General features: G+C 41.2%; 2 protein-coding genes across 2 annotated transcripts; one reads left to right on the top strand and one right to left on the bottom strand.

The window, feature by feature from the left end:
• Nucleotides 1-5,869: 5,869 nt before the first annotated feature.
• Nucleotides 5,870-6,684, top strand: LOC141643063 (17.4 kDa class I heat shock protein-like). The gene has a single exon (XM_074452084.1). It carries the CDS (start codon nt 6,012-6,014, stop codon nt 6,507-6,509), a length of 498 nt encoding a protein of 165 aa, XP_074308185.1. The 5' UTR covers nt 5,870-6,011; the 3' UTR covers nt 6,510-6,684.
• A 1,585-nt stretch (nt 6,685-8,269) lies between these two features.
• Nucleotides 8,270-11,293, bottom strand: LOC141643062 (UDP-glycosyltransferase 76B1-like). The gene is made up of 2 exons (XM_074452083.1): nt 10,614-11,293; nt 8,270-9,282 (listed from the first exon to the last, which is right to left on the bottom strand). Exons 1-2 carry the CDS (start codon nt 11,098-11,100, stop codon nt 8,498-8,500), a joined length of 1,272 nt encoding a protein of 423 aa, XP_074308184.1. The 5' UTR covers nt 11,101-11,293; the 3' UTR covers nt 8,270-8,497.
• Between the last annotated feature and the right edge of the window lie 1,655 nt (nt 11,294-12,948).

Raw genomic sequence — 12,948 nt, 5'->3', positions numbered from 1 at the left:
CGCTAGTAATTTATCTACCTCGGCTTTGATGGCCTCATCCTTCTCGGCCGAGGAGTTCCTCATCTTCGCTTGACGGGCGACGGTGGAGAGTACGTTCACTTGTGAACAATTACCTCCCGCCTCACGCCCGGCATCTCGGCCGCCGAGTAAGCGAAGACGTCTTTGTTCTTCCTCGCAGTCCAGGAGAGCGGCCCTGAATTTTGGCTCCAGGTTGACACCGACAGCGATTCACGGTGCGCCCGGGTCAATTTCCACTTCTTCGGTCTCCGCTCCTTCGACCATGCCGACAAAGGGCATCCATGAGGTCGCCCTCCTGTTGTAAGGATGGGCTTTTCCCCTTCTTCGACTTCTTCGCCACTTTGAGGGATTGCATGTTGCACCCTCCGCGATATCCGGACGTTGACTACTTCGTCTTTTTTCGTCCTTTGAGACGAGCTTATGCGCTTCCCCGGTCCGAGACATACATCGTGTCGGGGCCCGGATGGACATTACGCATTGGCCTCGCTCGAGTGACTCGGCCTATGAGAACGTTGTAGGCGGACGAGCCGTCAATGACCACGAACTCGATAGGACATTCTTAACGCATTCCCCTCGCCGAACATCACCCGTGATCCCGATTGACCCTGGGGTACCAGGCCGGCCGGAAAAACGTACAATGGATTGGTGCGGGGCTCAAGTCTTCAATCTTCGAGACCGATATTGAGAAAGCACTCCCCGAACATAATGTTTGTGTAGGCGCTGTGTCAATCGGCACCTCTTGACCAGGTGGTTGGCTATGTCCAAGTGGACTACAAGTGGGTCGCTGTGTGGGGCGATGACTCCCTCGTAGTCCTTCTTCCCAATAGTTATATCGGGGATGTTGGAAGCGGGGATCGCTGTTTTGGGCACAAAGTTGATGGCCTGATATAGCTCGTTCAGGTGCCGTTTGTGCCCATGAGCGGACCCACCGTTCTCGTTGCCCCCGATGACAACATGGATTACTCCTATCCGTTCAAAGACGGATTTTTTATTTGAGCCGCCGGTATTAGTCTTTTGGCCTCCGGCAACATATTTGCTGAGGCTCCCCTTCCGGATCAGCTCTTCAATGGCATTCTTCAGATGCCGGCAGTTGTCAGTTAAGTGGCCGGTGTGGCCGTGGTACTCACAGTACTGGCTCGTGTCACCGTCCCCCCTCGCCTTGGGAGGCCTTTCCCACTTCTGACCCTCGTTCTTGCTCAGGGCAAAGACCTCGGCAGCAGATACGACCAAGGGGGTGTGACCATTGAACCGCTTTTGGTAGTACGGTCCTGAACTCCCCCCGGCGCCCGCCGAGCTCTGTTTCCTGGCGGACTTGTCAGACCGTGACCTATTATTGTCACGGCGTCCTTCATCCGGGTTGTCCTCCCGGCGGCTCTTTCTTTCTGAGTGCCCGGCCTCGTTGGGGCCTACCCAGGTTTTGTGGTAGTCCTCCACCTTTATGGCTTGGTCGGCCATCTTCCTGGCGGAGTCTAGGTTCAGGCCTCCGCACTTGATGAGATCGTTTTTTAAGTCTCCTCTCGGGAGGCCTTTCATCGATGCGAAGGCCGCCGGTTCATTGCTTCACTCACGAATCTGCTGAACCTTGGCGTCGAACCTCTTCACATAACTCCGGAGAGACTCGCCTCCCTCCTGTCTGATAGTCAGGAGATCCAATGTCTCGACGGCCCTCCTCTTATTGCAAAAATACTGGGCCAAAAATGTGTCCCTTAGGTCGGCATAACAGTATACCGACCCATCGGGTAGTCCCTTGTACCAACTTTGCGCCATCCCATGCAGAGTCGTTGGGAAGACTCGGCACCAAACCTCATCAGGTTGCTCCCATACCGACATGTAAGACTCGAAAGCCTCGGCGTGGTCGGTTGGGTCGCCTTATCCTTTGTATGATATGGGTGGCAGCTTTAGCTTAGTCGACACCGGGACCTCTAGGACATAGGCATCGAGGGGCTGTCTGACCACGTGTCGAATGACACGCGGCGATCGGCTCCTCGCATCCTTAGTTCGGCTCATTTCCCCGTGGCGGGAAGGGCTTCTTCTCCGACTCTGGTGAGTCGGGCTTCTTCTCCGACTCTGGTGAGTCGGACTTCTTTCACTCCTGCCGGGCGGGCCTCGTCGGTCTTTGCGGCGACATCGTCCCTCCCGCGAGTGCGGGAAGGACTCAGGTCTACCACTTGCACTCTGGGCTCCCCCGGCGTCTTGACATGGTCAGCTTCCTCCAATGCTTCGTTTAAGTTTCTCGGAGTCACTTTTGGGACCCTGATCTCCTGTGGGGGTGTCGCCGCTCTTGTCGTTGTGACAGTGTGAGTCGGCGTGCTACCCATTAGTTCCAGGAGTAGTTTCAGTTTAGCTGCATCAACCACATGTCCCATGACAGTGACTTGGTCGGCGGGCAGCAGTGTATCTTGTATTATTGGCATCCCGAACGCCGGTTGAATTACTCGGCGGTGGGGATCGCCCAATCCCAATAATTGTGGACGGTATCATCTTGGCAGAATTCGGTTTCGTCGGTCACAATTGCTTCTGGCTGTTTTGACATCCTCTTAGCTTGTTGGGTGGGTTTTGGGTGTTTTTTTTTTTGTGTAAGGGATTTGACTAGCTTCTAGTATCTTTCCCCACAGACGGCGCCAATTGTTCCGGGTGTAATTCCAGAGCAGTGTTTGTTTACCACGCAAGCTTGGTGAATGGATGTCCTTCCTTGCCTTGGTTCTTCCTCTCGGTCTCTCCTGAAACGATGAACAAACTGAGGGCTCGGCTTTGCACCGAGCGTACTCACTCCGACGCTCAAGTCAGTGAACTTAAAGGGGATTAAGTTATGTGTTACTTGGCGAAGTATATATTGTAGAGAGATAAGGAAGATATTACCAGATTATGAGGTGTTTAGGTTAGATTGTGGATCCTTTCCTCAATGAGAGTTGAGGAGTATTTATAGACTTTCACCTTTTGTCACGTAGTGGCCAAGTGGCCAAGTGGCTAGCAGGTGGAAAGACTGATGTACCCTCGGCCGAGGGACCCATGGCAGGCCGGCGGGCCCTGTTGACTCCATGCCGAGGGGTCTTGGATATGAGTACGCGGATATGTGCCTCGGCTGGCTAGTTGTCCTAGCCGAGGCACAAGAGACAGTGACAGACAGTGCGTCGGTTAAATCAGTCTAAGTCGTTGACTTGCTGTGGATATCTTTGACCTTGCTCAATATGTTGACTCGGTCAGCGGGTGCAGAATATGCCCCATCACCTTTATACTCAAAAAATTTCTCAATATCCCTAATCCATTCTAATAATTCATCGGGATTTAGGCTACCAGAAAATTCAGGGATTTCTACCTTTAGATGCTTGTCTGTGTGCTCGGGAACCTCCTCTTGTGTTCTGATGCTCTCCTCAGATTCTGATTCATATCCAGGTGGTGGATGTCCTCTCCCTGCTCCCATAAAGAAGCCTCTGCCTCTCCCTCTTCCTCTGGGAGGTGGTTGTCTTCTTGGATCATGGTTTGGGAACCTCTCCATCACTACATGAACAGTATTGAGTAGTGTGTCTACATTTCCTGCAAGAGTTTCTATTCTGGTTTCAATACCAGCAAGTCTCTCTTCACTCATGGTTGTTTTTGTGTTTTTGTTGTAGGTAGGGATAATTAACTCACAGTTTCTCTCAACCCAAGACTAACACAAAGGTGGAATTGTGTTAAACCTTGCTCTGATAGCAAATTGCAGTGTCAAACCCCAGGTCTTACACAAAAACTCAATCTTTACTTAAACAAGAGTTCCCTGAATTCTTTCAGGAAATGCAACAGACTTCAGAATTAGGTTAAAAATATCAAATGGCCTGCTAAAATCATGATATTTGGAGACAAGGTAACTAAATGAGTAAACTAACTCTGATTAAAATTTCAGGAAATTTGAAGCACTCTAAATAATTTTGATAAATTAATTAATGTTGCCTGACAGAAGAAAATCAGACAAATTGACACAGGATTGATGTTGAGACTGAACAAGGAACAAGGGATATAATTATCAACTCAAATCCCACAGAATACTCACAGGGAAGCAAGCTAACAATTTGGACAACTCAAACTGGAAATTATCACAGCCAAGCACAGATAAAAACCAACTCAAGTTAACAGCAAGACCAAACAATCCACAGTCTAAGCACATGATTGAATGAACCTCACTAACAGACTTTGTTCAATACCTACAGTCTAAGCACAAGATGTTAACAGGCCTGACTCTTAACTACAGACTAAGCACAAGTTATAGAGATTTAAAATTGAGAGAAAACTCAGGTTTAATATTCATCAAAAACTGCCTGAATGCAGTTGGAAGAGAGGTCCTTATATAGGCCTTCCTCTTGGAAATCAGTTACAAATGTTAACCTAGAAATCTCATCCAAGGGCCAGGATTAGTTCTTAGGACATAAATAAAGTACTGGAAATATTTTACAATGATGACAAAATGATTTAAAGAAAACTGCAATAAAACAACAGAAAGTCTGCACTGATAGTGACATGCTGCTTCCTAGGCTGCTGTGTTGATTTGGCTACGAGTATAAGGACGAAATGGGTGCAGTAGGGCCTTGACTTTGGCTCTTAGGTGATATCTGAATTATGGAGCGACAAGCAAAAGCATCCCAGCAACAACTCCTTCCTTGTTTAGCCAGAAATGGCAATATGCTTTATGCTTTATGTCCCTTTCAGCAGCTTGACTTTCAGCTTGATTTTCTCTTGATTGCAGTGTGAATTTGGCCTGGCTCCTTAAGACTTTCCTGAGCTTAGTTGATCAAAGTTTCAGCTGGCCAAGGTGGCAACTGGTGGTTGAACTTGAACTGGTACTTGTGACCTCCCAAAGCAGGCCTGACAGGGGTTGTTAACAGGGTAGTGTGACTGGGATTGTTGCCTGCTGCCTGATCAGTGTTGCCTTGGTCCCTGGCTCCTGCTGCAGTAACTAACGATGACGACCACAATGCCCCACGGTAGGCGCCAAACTGTTTTGGTATTTTTCTACCGAATTAGGTTAAGTAAGGCCAATGCGGTCTTATTCGTTATATGCTGATTGAGTTATTTATGTTAATGCTAAATACGGAAGTTAAATATGTAAGTAAAGGTTGACACAAGAGATTTGGTGACGCGGAAAACCCGACCGCGGGAAGGGACGGTACCCTTCCAATGATTGCACTAGCTTTTAATATAAAAGTGAGTACAAGGGGGGTGACACGATAGTACAGCTAGCACAATGTATTGCGTTGGTATGGTAGTTCTTGAATGATCTTTTCTTCTCCATCTCCTTGGCTATTTATAGGGTATAACCCTAATCGAATCCTATTCCTTGGACGGTAAGGAATCTTGGTCCTACCGTGCTTCTTTCCATAAACGTTGCCTTGTGTTCTATTCTCCCTGATCTCCCTAAAATCTCCCTGAGATCTCCCTGGCTTCCTCTGTTCGCGGGCTTTTTATGATTACTAAGTTACTCGGCCCAATTTGCTAAATAAGTCTTGATGGACTTATTTTTCCACTAGGCCAATATGCAAAATTTTGCCCACACATGTGGAGCCAATTTGCACATTGTAAAAAATTTGAGGCTAAATTATGCATAGATGTAAACATTTTGGGGTGAATTTACTACTTACCCGTTTCCGTTTCCGAAAATATTCACAAGTTTACTGATTAGATAAACTTCTCGTTGTTTAACCAAAAAAAAATAGATAATCAATACTCCGTAGTATCTTTGGGAAACTCATAAAGATGACCAATTTGGTGGCGAATGCGTTAGAAAACGTGGCAATGAGGAGGCAGTTATACGAAAGTTCTAGATGACACGGGAAATATCTCCAACAGTCCGCTACGGCCTCTAACTAGTACTCCGTAACTACAAAGACCCTTCACGAATTCACTGGATATTTCATTCTGCCCTTTATAAATTCCCCTTTCTTCCCATCAACGAAAACAATCATCAACAAACAATAATTCTCACAATTCTCTCAAATTAACAACAAACAATTTCAACATCAAGAATGTCGCTGATTCCAAGCATCTTCGGAAACCGTCGAAGCAACATTTTCGATCCACTCTCCATGGACATTTGGGACCCCTTTCAAGGTTTCCCCTTCTCTGACAACACCAACACCAACAACAACTCCTCCCTATCTTTCCCTGCAGCGCGCGACACTTCTGCGTTCGTGAACGCGAAGATAGACTGGAGGGAGACACCAGAGGCTCACGTGTTCAAGGCTGATTTGCCAGGTCTTAAGAAAGAGGAGGTGAAAGTCGAGGTGGAGGACGGAAAGGTGTTGCAGATAAGCGGGGAGAGAAGCAGGGAGAACGAGGAGAAGAATGACACCTGGCACCGTGTTGAGCGCAGTTCAGGCAAGTTTATGAGGAGGTTTAGGCTGCCTGAATATGCAAAGATGGAAGAGGTGAAGGCCAAGATGGAGGACGGTGTGTTGACAGTTACTGTTCCTAAGGTTGAAGAGAAGAAACCCGAGGTTAAGTCTATTGACATTTCTGGCTGAGTCCGCTCTACCGGAGAATTCGATTAGTGGTGTCTATTGAATATTGTCTAGTTTCATGTGTCGTGCGAAATATTAACTAGTGTTGTAGTACTCCTTCTCTGTTTTGTCTGTTATGTGCTTCATCTATGTATGTAACTTGGATGTGGGAATAATAAAGTAATATTTTTAGTTATAATTCTCAGTTTTGTTGGCAAAATCAGGGTACGAATTATAGGACTTCTCTATGAATTGCCAAACTCGCTCTGTTTCTACAGATCATTATCTAGTTTCATAACACTTAACTAGAACTACGGACTAGTATTTTCACAATACTGTAACATTGACGGGTTAAGTTGGTGGAGTAGAAAAATTGGGCACGCGTATCTTCATTAACCCCATTAGCTATATATGTATATATATATATATATATATATATATATATATATATGATACGAATTAAAAATGCGGAAGCGATATTTGACAAGTTAGACCTATAACTTATCAATAGTGAACGAACTCAAAACCTATTGAGAGAAGTTAATATTCAAAGGGGAATTTCTTATAATTGCTGAATAAATCATTAGCAAGCAAATGATGACTATAAGTAGCCTATCAAAACAGCCGTTTTGGCCTTACAAAAGACACTAATTGCAGCATTTTATTTTTTTTTATTTTTTATTTTTTATTATTTTTATTTATTTTTTTTATGGCAGGTGTGAAAAGAGAGTTTTACATTATAGTGGTACGGCTAACTAAATCATACCTATAAACTACAACATAAAACACCATAGAACTACTAATAACATAAACTAAAGCATGGTAACAATTGCATCGGTAAACAACATCGTGTTGATGGCGTGCGACGGAAGTCGGAACACGCGCTTCAAACTCAAAATCCACCTCAATCTCTAATGGATGAGCAACGCTGGCCAAAGGAAAACATCCATCTTTACTTGTCTTGATTGATGTAGCTTCAGAGAAATACCTGCAACAAGACCCAGAAAAGGGTCTCGGATGAGCAATAAGAAATTTCTTATGATTGCTGAATAAATCATTAGCAAGCAAATGATGACTATAAGTAGCCTATCAAAACAGCCGTTTTGGCCTTACAAAAGACACTAATGATAACTTTAATCTAGCTAATTATGACCATTAACTTGTAATTCAATGACCCTCATTACTGCTAATAATAAACTAGGAAACAAGCAGTAAGAAATAGCAAACTAAATAGGACATTAACATTCCTTTATTCTCTTAAACGTAAAATAACTTGTAGGACTTGCAATATTAGACGGAACCATCATATGAAACCAGGCACATGAAACGAGGCATCAAACCCGAGCAATTGTCTACTGCCAACAACAGATTATTATCGCCAACCGTAACAGCATCAACAACCGTATCATCCCCTCCCTCATCGAAAGGAATTGACCTCAATTCCAGCTGCTTGAATTCACCAGGACCAAAAAAAAAACAATAAGAACAAAAAAAACGAAAATGACGAATCCAAATAGCAAACTTGAAGCATCTTCGCGACATGGCTGCATCATGCCCCTTTCATTTGATTGCAGAATTTCCTTGTGCCGTCCACCCCACCTCCCTCCGTGCACAAACATCGTCACCTTGTCTCGAACCTCATCGTCACTTAGGCGACGAGAGATTATTCTGAATCACCAATTTAAAGGAAATATAGTACGGAGTATGTTTTGATCAATTTGTTCTCCAAGATAAATTAGTAGTTTAGGTTCATGAAACTTGGTTAAAAATTCTAACATTGAACCTTGCTATAAACAATAATAAGGAGTATATAAAAAGGTAAGCCCAAATTAGTGTAATCGGTCATATGTTTGGATCAGTGAAGTCGCAGTAGCCCTTGTTGACATCTCGCTTATCACTAATCAAAATGAAAATTGAACAAACATCTTAGAATTAAACAGACAATATGGAGTTCTCGACCTCTTGTATACTGTACTCTTTTAAGATTGATAGTTCATTCACTATACAATCGATCAAAGTGATAAAATGAAGCTGCAGAGCTTCTCAAGCGATTCATACGAAGAACCGCCATGGCTAACACATTTATCAGCTGTTCCTTTAAACTCGTCCAACCTTTCTCTAATCTCTTGGTCACCCATCAATCTTTTTATAACCTCCTCTACTTGTCCTCTCTCAATACCCCCCCTATCGACACGCAATCCAACCCTCCAAACATCCGTCACATGCCTAGCAATGGTCTTCTGATCAGGAAAAAGGCACGGCATACAAATGACTGGCACGCCTTCTGAAATGCTCTCCATTGCCGAATTCCAACCGCCGTGTATAAACGCTCCTCCAACAGCCGTGTGCGTTAATACTTCCTGTTGTGGGGCCCATGTCACAATGCGGCCTCGTTCTCCTACTTTTTCTTCAAAGTCCTCAAGAAGTAGCTGCGAGTTTTCAGACCCGTGTACGAGATCAGGTCGGATAACCCACAGGAATGGTTGGTTGCTGTTGGCTAAACCACAAGCAATCTCCTCAAATTCGGCCTTGTTTATGGTCGCTATGCTGCCAAAGCTTACATACAAAACGGATTTTGGTGGTTGGTTGTCGAGCCATTTGATGATTGGAGTTTTATCTTTGAGGAGGAAGCTGCTGGTTGCTGAGGTTTTCGAGTATTTATGTAAGGGTCCGATTGGGAAGACGGGTATGTTGATATTTTGCCGAAGAGTATTGAGTGAGGGACCTTCTAGTTCTTCGTAAGAGTTGCATATTAGTCCGGACGACGCTTTAACTTCTTCCACCATTGCAATTATTTCTAGACCATCAAAGTGAAAAATAAACATATGATTAATTATGAGTCGTTTGATTCGAGTCTGTTTGCTATTGAAGTATATTGCAGTTGGTTAAAATAGTTAGTTAAAAACGAACGAACAGAGTTGGTTAGGATTATTCATAAGTCAGTTTATGTTTGCTATAAATACATAGCTATTTATGTATGTATGTATGTAGAACTTAACTTTCACACATGTACAATTTACTCACTGACGTATTCAGATTATTCATTCAAACAAAACTACTGCTAGCTACCATGCAAGAAGCAAGATCATTGAAGTTTACATTTGAATTAAGTTATTTTGGGTCAGTTTGAACCATGTTAATTCGGATTCAACTATTCAAAGTTTATGTATGTTGTTAGCAGGACATTTATTTAATTATGTAGTAGTATTATTTTGGATGGGTCATTTTCATGTTTGGTCATTTTTGGAACCCACTATTACGGAGTACATTACTACAAATATTGTTTTCGATCATGGCAACTGGCAAGTCATGACTATAATAATTTTGTTATTAATTTTAAATGTATCTTTCAAATATGTTACTCCGTTGTCCCTACCTAATTAGTTAATTTGTGTCGGACATTACTTTGGGTTGGGTTCATGGCGGATCTAGGGGGCCCGGGTGGGCACGTGCCCACCATAAATTTTTCGGGATAAATCTTTTTTAAGTAATAAAAATGATCAATAGGTTTATGTGGTTTAGTTGGTAAGCTTTTTAGTTGACCCTTGAAAGGTCACTGGTTCGATTCTTAGCGCCTTAGGTTTTTATTAAATAACTTCTCTACCATTGAACTAGTGTTTATTTCAAATTTACATATTTCTTCAGAAGAAAGTTCAAAATAAAATACTAATTTTTAAACTAAAAAAATTATTAAAATTAGTTATTTTTCTATTTTTTTGGAGGAAAAAAAATCCGTAATAAAAAAATGCGGTGTAAAATAAAAAATAATGTATCGGAAAAAATTTTGTGCCCCCTTCGATAAATTCCTGCGTCCGCCCCGGGTTGGGTTGGGTTGGGTCAATTTTAGGTCCATAAAATTGAGTAATCTGGATTAAGTCATATTAGGAATGCTCGAGTTGGGTTGATTTCGAGTCTAAGATCAGACTTAATTTTTTGTCATCCAAATCGATTCAAATTTTGTGGTCTTACGGTCTTACCCAACTTATGGTTGTCTTCTAGTCTGCTACTGTAACATTGGCTATGTTAGCGAACAGACAAACATCCTCATGAAACAGATAAATTTAAACAAAGAGAACAACAATCTCCTAAGTCTATGTATCCATCAGCTTAAATGGAAGTCATGCTAACCTGGGAATACAGGGTAATCGTCATGTTGGAGCACATCAGGCGAACTCAAGATAACCAAATCGGCCGCAGTGGACGTATGAAGCATGATCCTAGGAAGCCCAAACTCCTCAGAAATTGCTCTAGTAAACACCCACAAAGGATCTGTGATCAAACAAGCTACACTTTTCTCCCCTTTTTCACTGCCCAAAATCGACTCTAAGCAATCTCGAAAAGGCTGTCGACTATTAGAATTAAGGGCAGCCAGGAACGCAACGGGATTACTAGGGGGTGTTTCCATGGCCGCAATGCCGTCATCAATGAAATGGAAGGAGTAATCGGTTGAGAAACTAGAGGGATTTGGAGAGTTGTATTTGGTAAGAATGAAAGTTATGGATATACCCTTAGAATTAAGGGCTTCTGCTACGTGGAACATTGGGTTCATGTGCCCTATTGCTGATAACGGATAAAGTATCACCTTCTTCATCTTCTTCATACCATCTCTATCCATTTTTTATTTTTTCGGTTTAATCAATTTTGTAATGCAAATCGATTGGTTTATGTAATGATTACAACTTTTCTTTTTGCAAAGTTTAGTTTAATTTAATTTAATTGGATATGCAAAAACGTCAGCAGGTACGCATGCTAGTTCTAAGTGCGCAGAAACAAACGAAGATTGTTGTCAAAAAAAAAAAAAAAAACAAACGAAGACTAAACAGGTGCAGTGCAGCTATAATATTGTATTTGTAAGGTGCACCACTCTTATCTCCATAAAAAATGGATCTTATGTCCTAAAATATTGGCCTCAACTTTCCTTCTATTGGTGATTCTTTGATTTCTTTCTATGGTGCTTTATCCACACAAACATTGCACTAGAATTTTGCATTATTCTACTCCCTCTATTTCTTTATGCACACAAAAACTTCGTATATCTCTCACTAAGTTATTGATCATTTTATTGTACTCTTTTATATAATTTTTGTACCCATTTAATTATTAACTAGTTTTTGTACCCGTACATTAGCACGGGCAGTATTAAATATTAAGGTGAGATTTCGTATTTCAATTAATCTTTTAATATTCAAAATTAGTCTTTATGTTTTTAGGAACAAAGAAAGGATCAAAAATAATCTATACTATCTAGCTAGTTCAAATAATGTACTATGAGTAGTTATATTTGTATATTTTAGAGTTGGACACAATTAACATAACAAATGAAATAATAGGTGTATGTTCAGTAGCGAAAACCTCTTTAATACTCTCTCCATACCACACCAATGGTAACATGGACCCACTTTAGTAGGTCCATGTTACCATTGGTGTAGTATGGAGGGAGTAACTATAATGATCATGTTGCATATATAATACTGAGAATCCAACTATTTAGGCACAGTCATACTATGTCAAGATAGAAATTAATAGATATAGATCTAGTCAAACAATTACTCTTACATTGTGTTTATCATACCCAACAATGAAAATCTCGTTTGTAAGTAATGTAAAAAGTCTATATTTGTCGCGCCACGGACTAGGAAGAATCGGTCGGGAAGTCTATTTTCATTGTGATTGCCCTTGATCTAAATAAACATATCTGAAATTGTTCACAAAATAAGTCGGTTAAAATAGTTTGATAAGAGCAACTACACTAAATAATAAAATTAGAGACGAAAGATAATTATAATTCAAAACTATTTTGAGAGATAAGAAAACATTAGGATTGCAAAAAGAAAAAAAAAATGAAAAAAAAAAATCTTTCATTTACAAGAATGTACATAGAAAAATTAGTCTTATATATAGACTAATTATGCCTCTTTGTTTACCATGAGTTCATGATCTTGTGTAACACCCCGTATTAAATCACTACTGATTAATTGACTTAATTATATATAGATCTGCTTTTATAATTTTCCACACATATTTTAAATTGTTTTCGTCACATTTCCATTTTAATTTAAATTATTCATACATCATACAAACAATTTCGTTAATTTTACTTTTGATCTAAAGATTTACAGAATGTAACGCCCCTCGTTAAACTGCTACAAATTAATTTGATTTAATTACCATTAAAACTACTTTTATAATTTCCTAATTATATTAAGTTACGTTTATCGCAATTCGTTCTCAATTTAAATTTTTATAAATGATTTCGTTTATTTTAATTATAATCAAAAGTTTGTCTTAAATAAAAATACGATGACAACCGTTACCCTATTCGATAATGTTTCTTCACATCACCCCAAACATCTATCACACTCATTTATAGTGTATCAAACATTTGGCTATGCCAACCTTGCTTCTCCTGTTTTCCCTGCATGTAATTTTGTCATTTCCACTATACACATTCACATGCATTCTA

The sequence above is a fragment of the Silene latifolia genome, chromosome 2 (genome assembly GCF_048544455.1).
Source record: "Silene latifolia isolate original U9 population chromosome 2, ASM4854445v1, whole genome shotgun sequence".
Lineage (NCBI taxonomy): Eukaryota > Viridiplantae > Streptophyta > Magnoliopsida > Caryophyllales > Caryophyllaceae > Silene > Silene latifolia.
The sequence above is the reverse complement of the archived record's forward strand: the minus strand, read 5'-3'. Positions and strand labels throughout refer to the sequence as shown.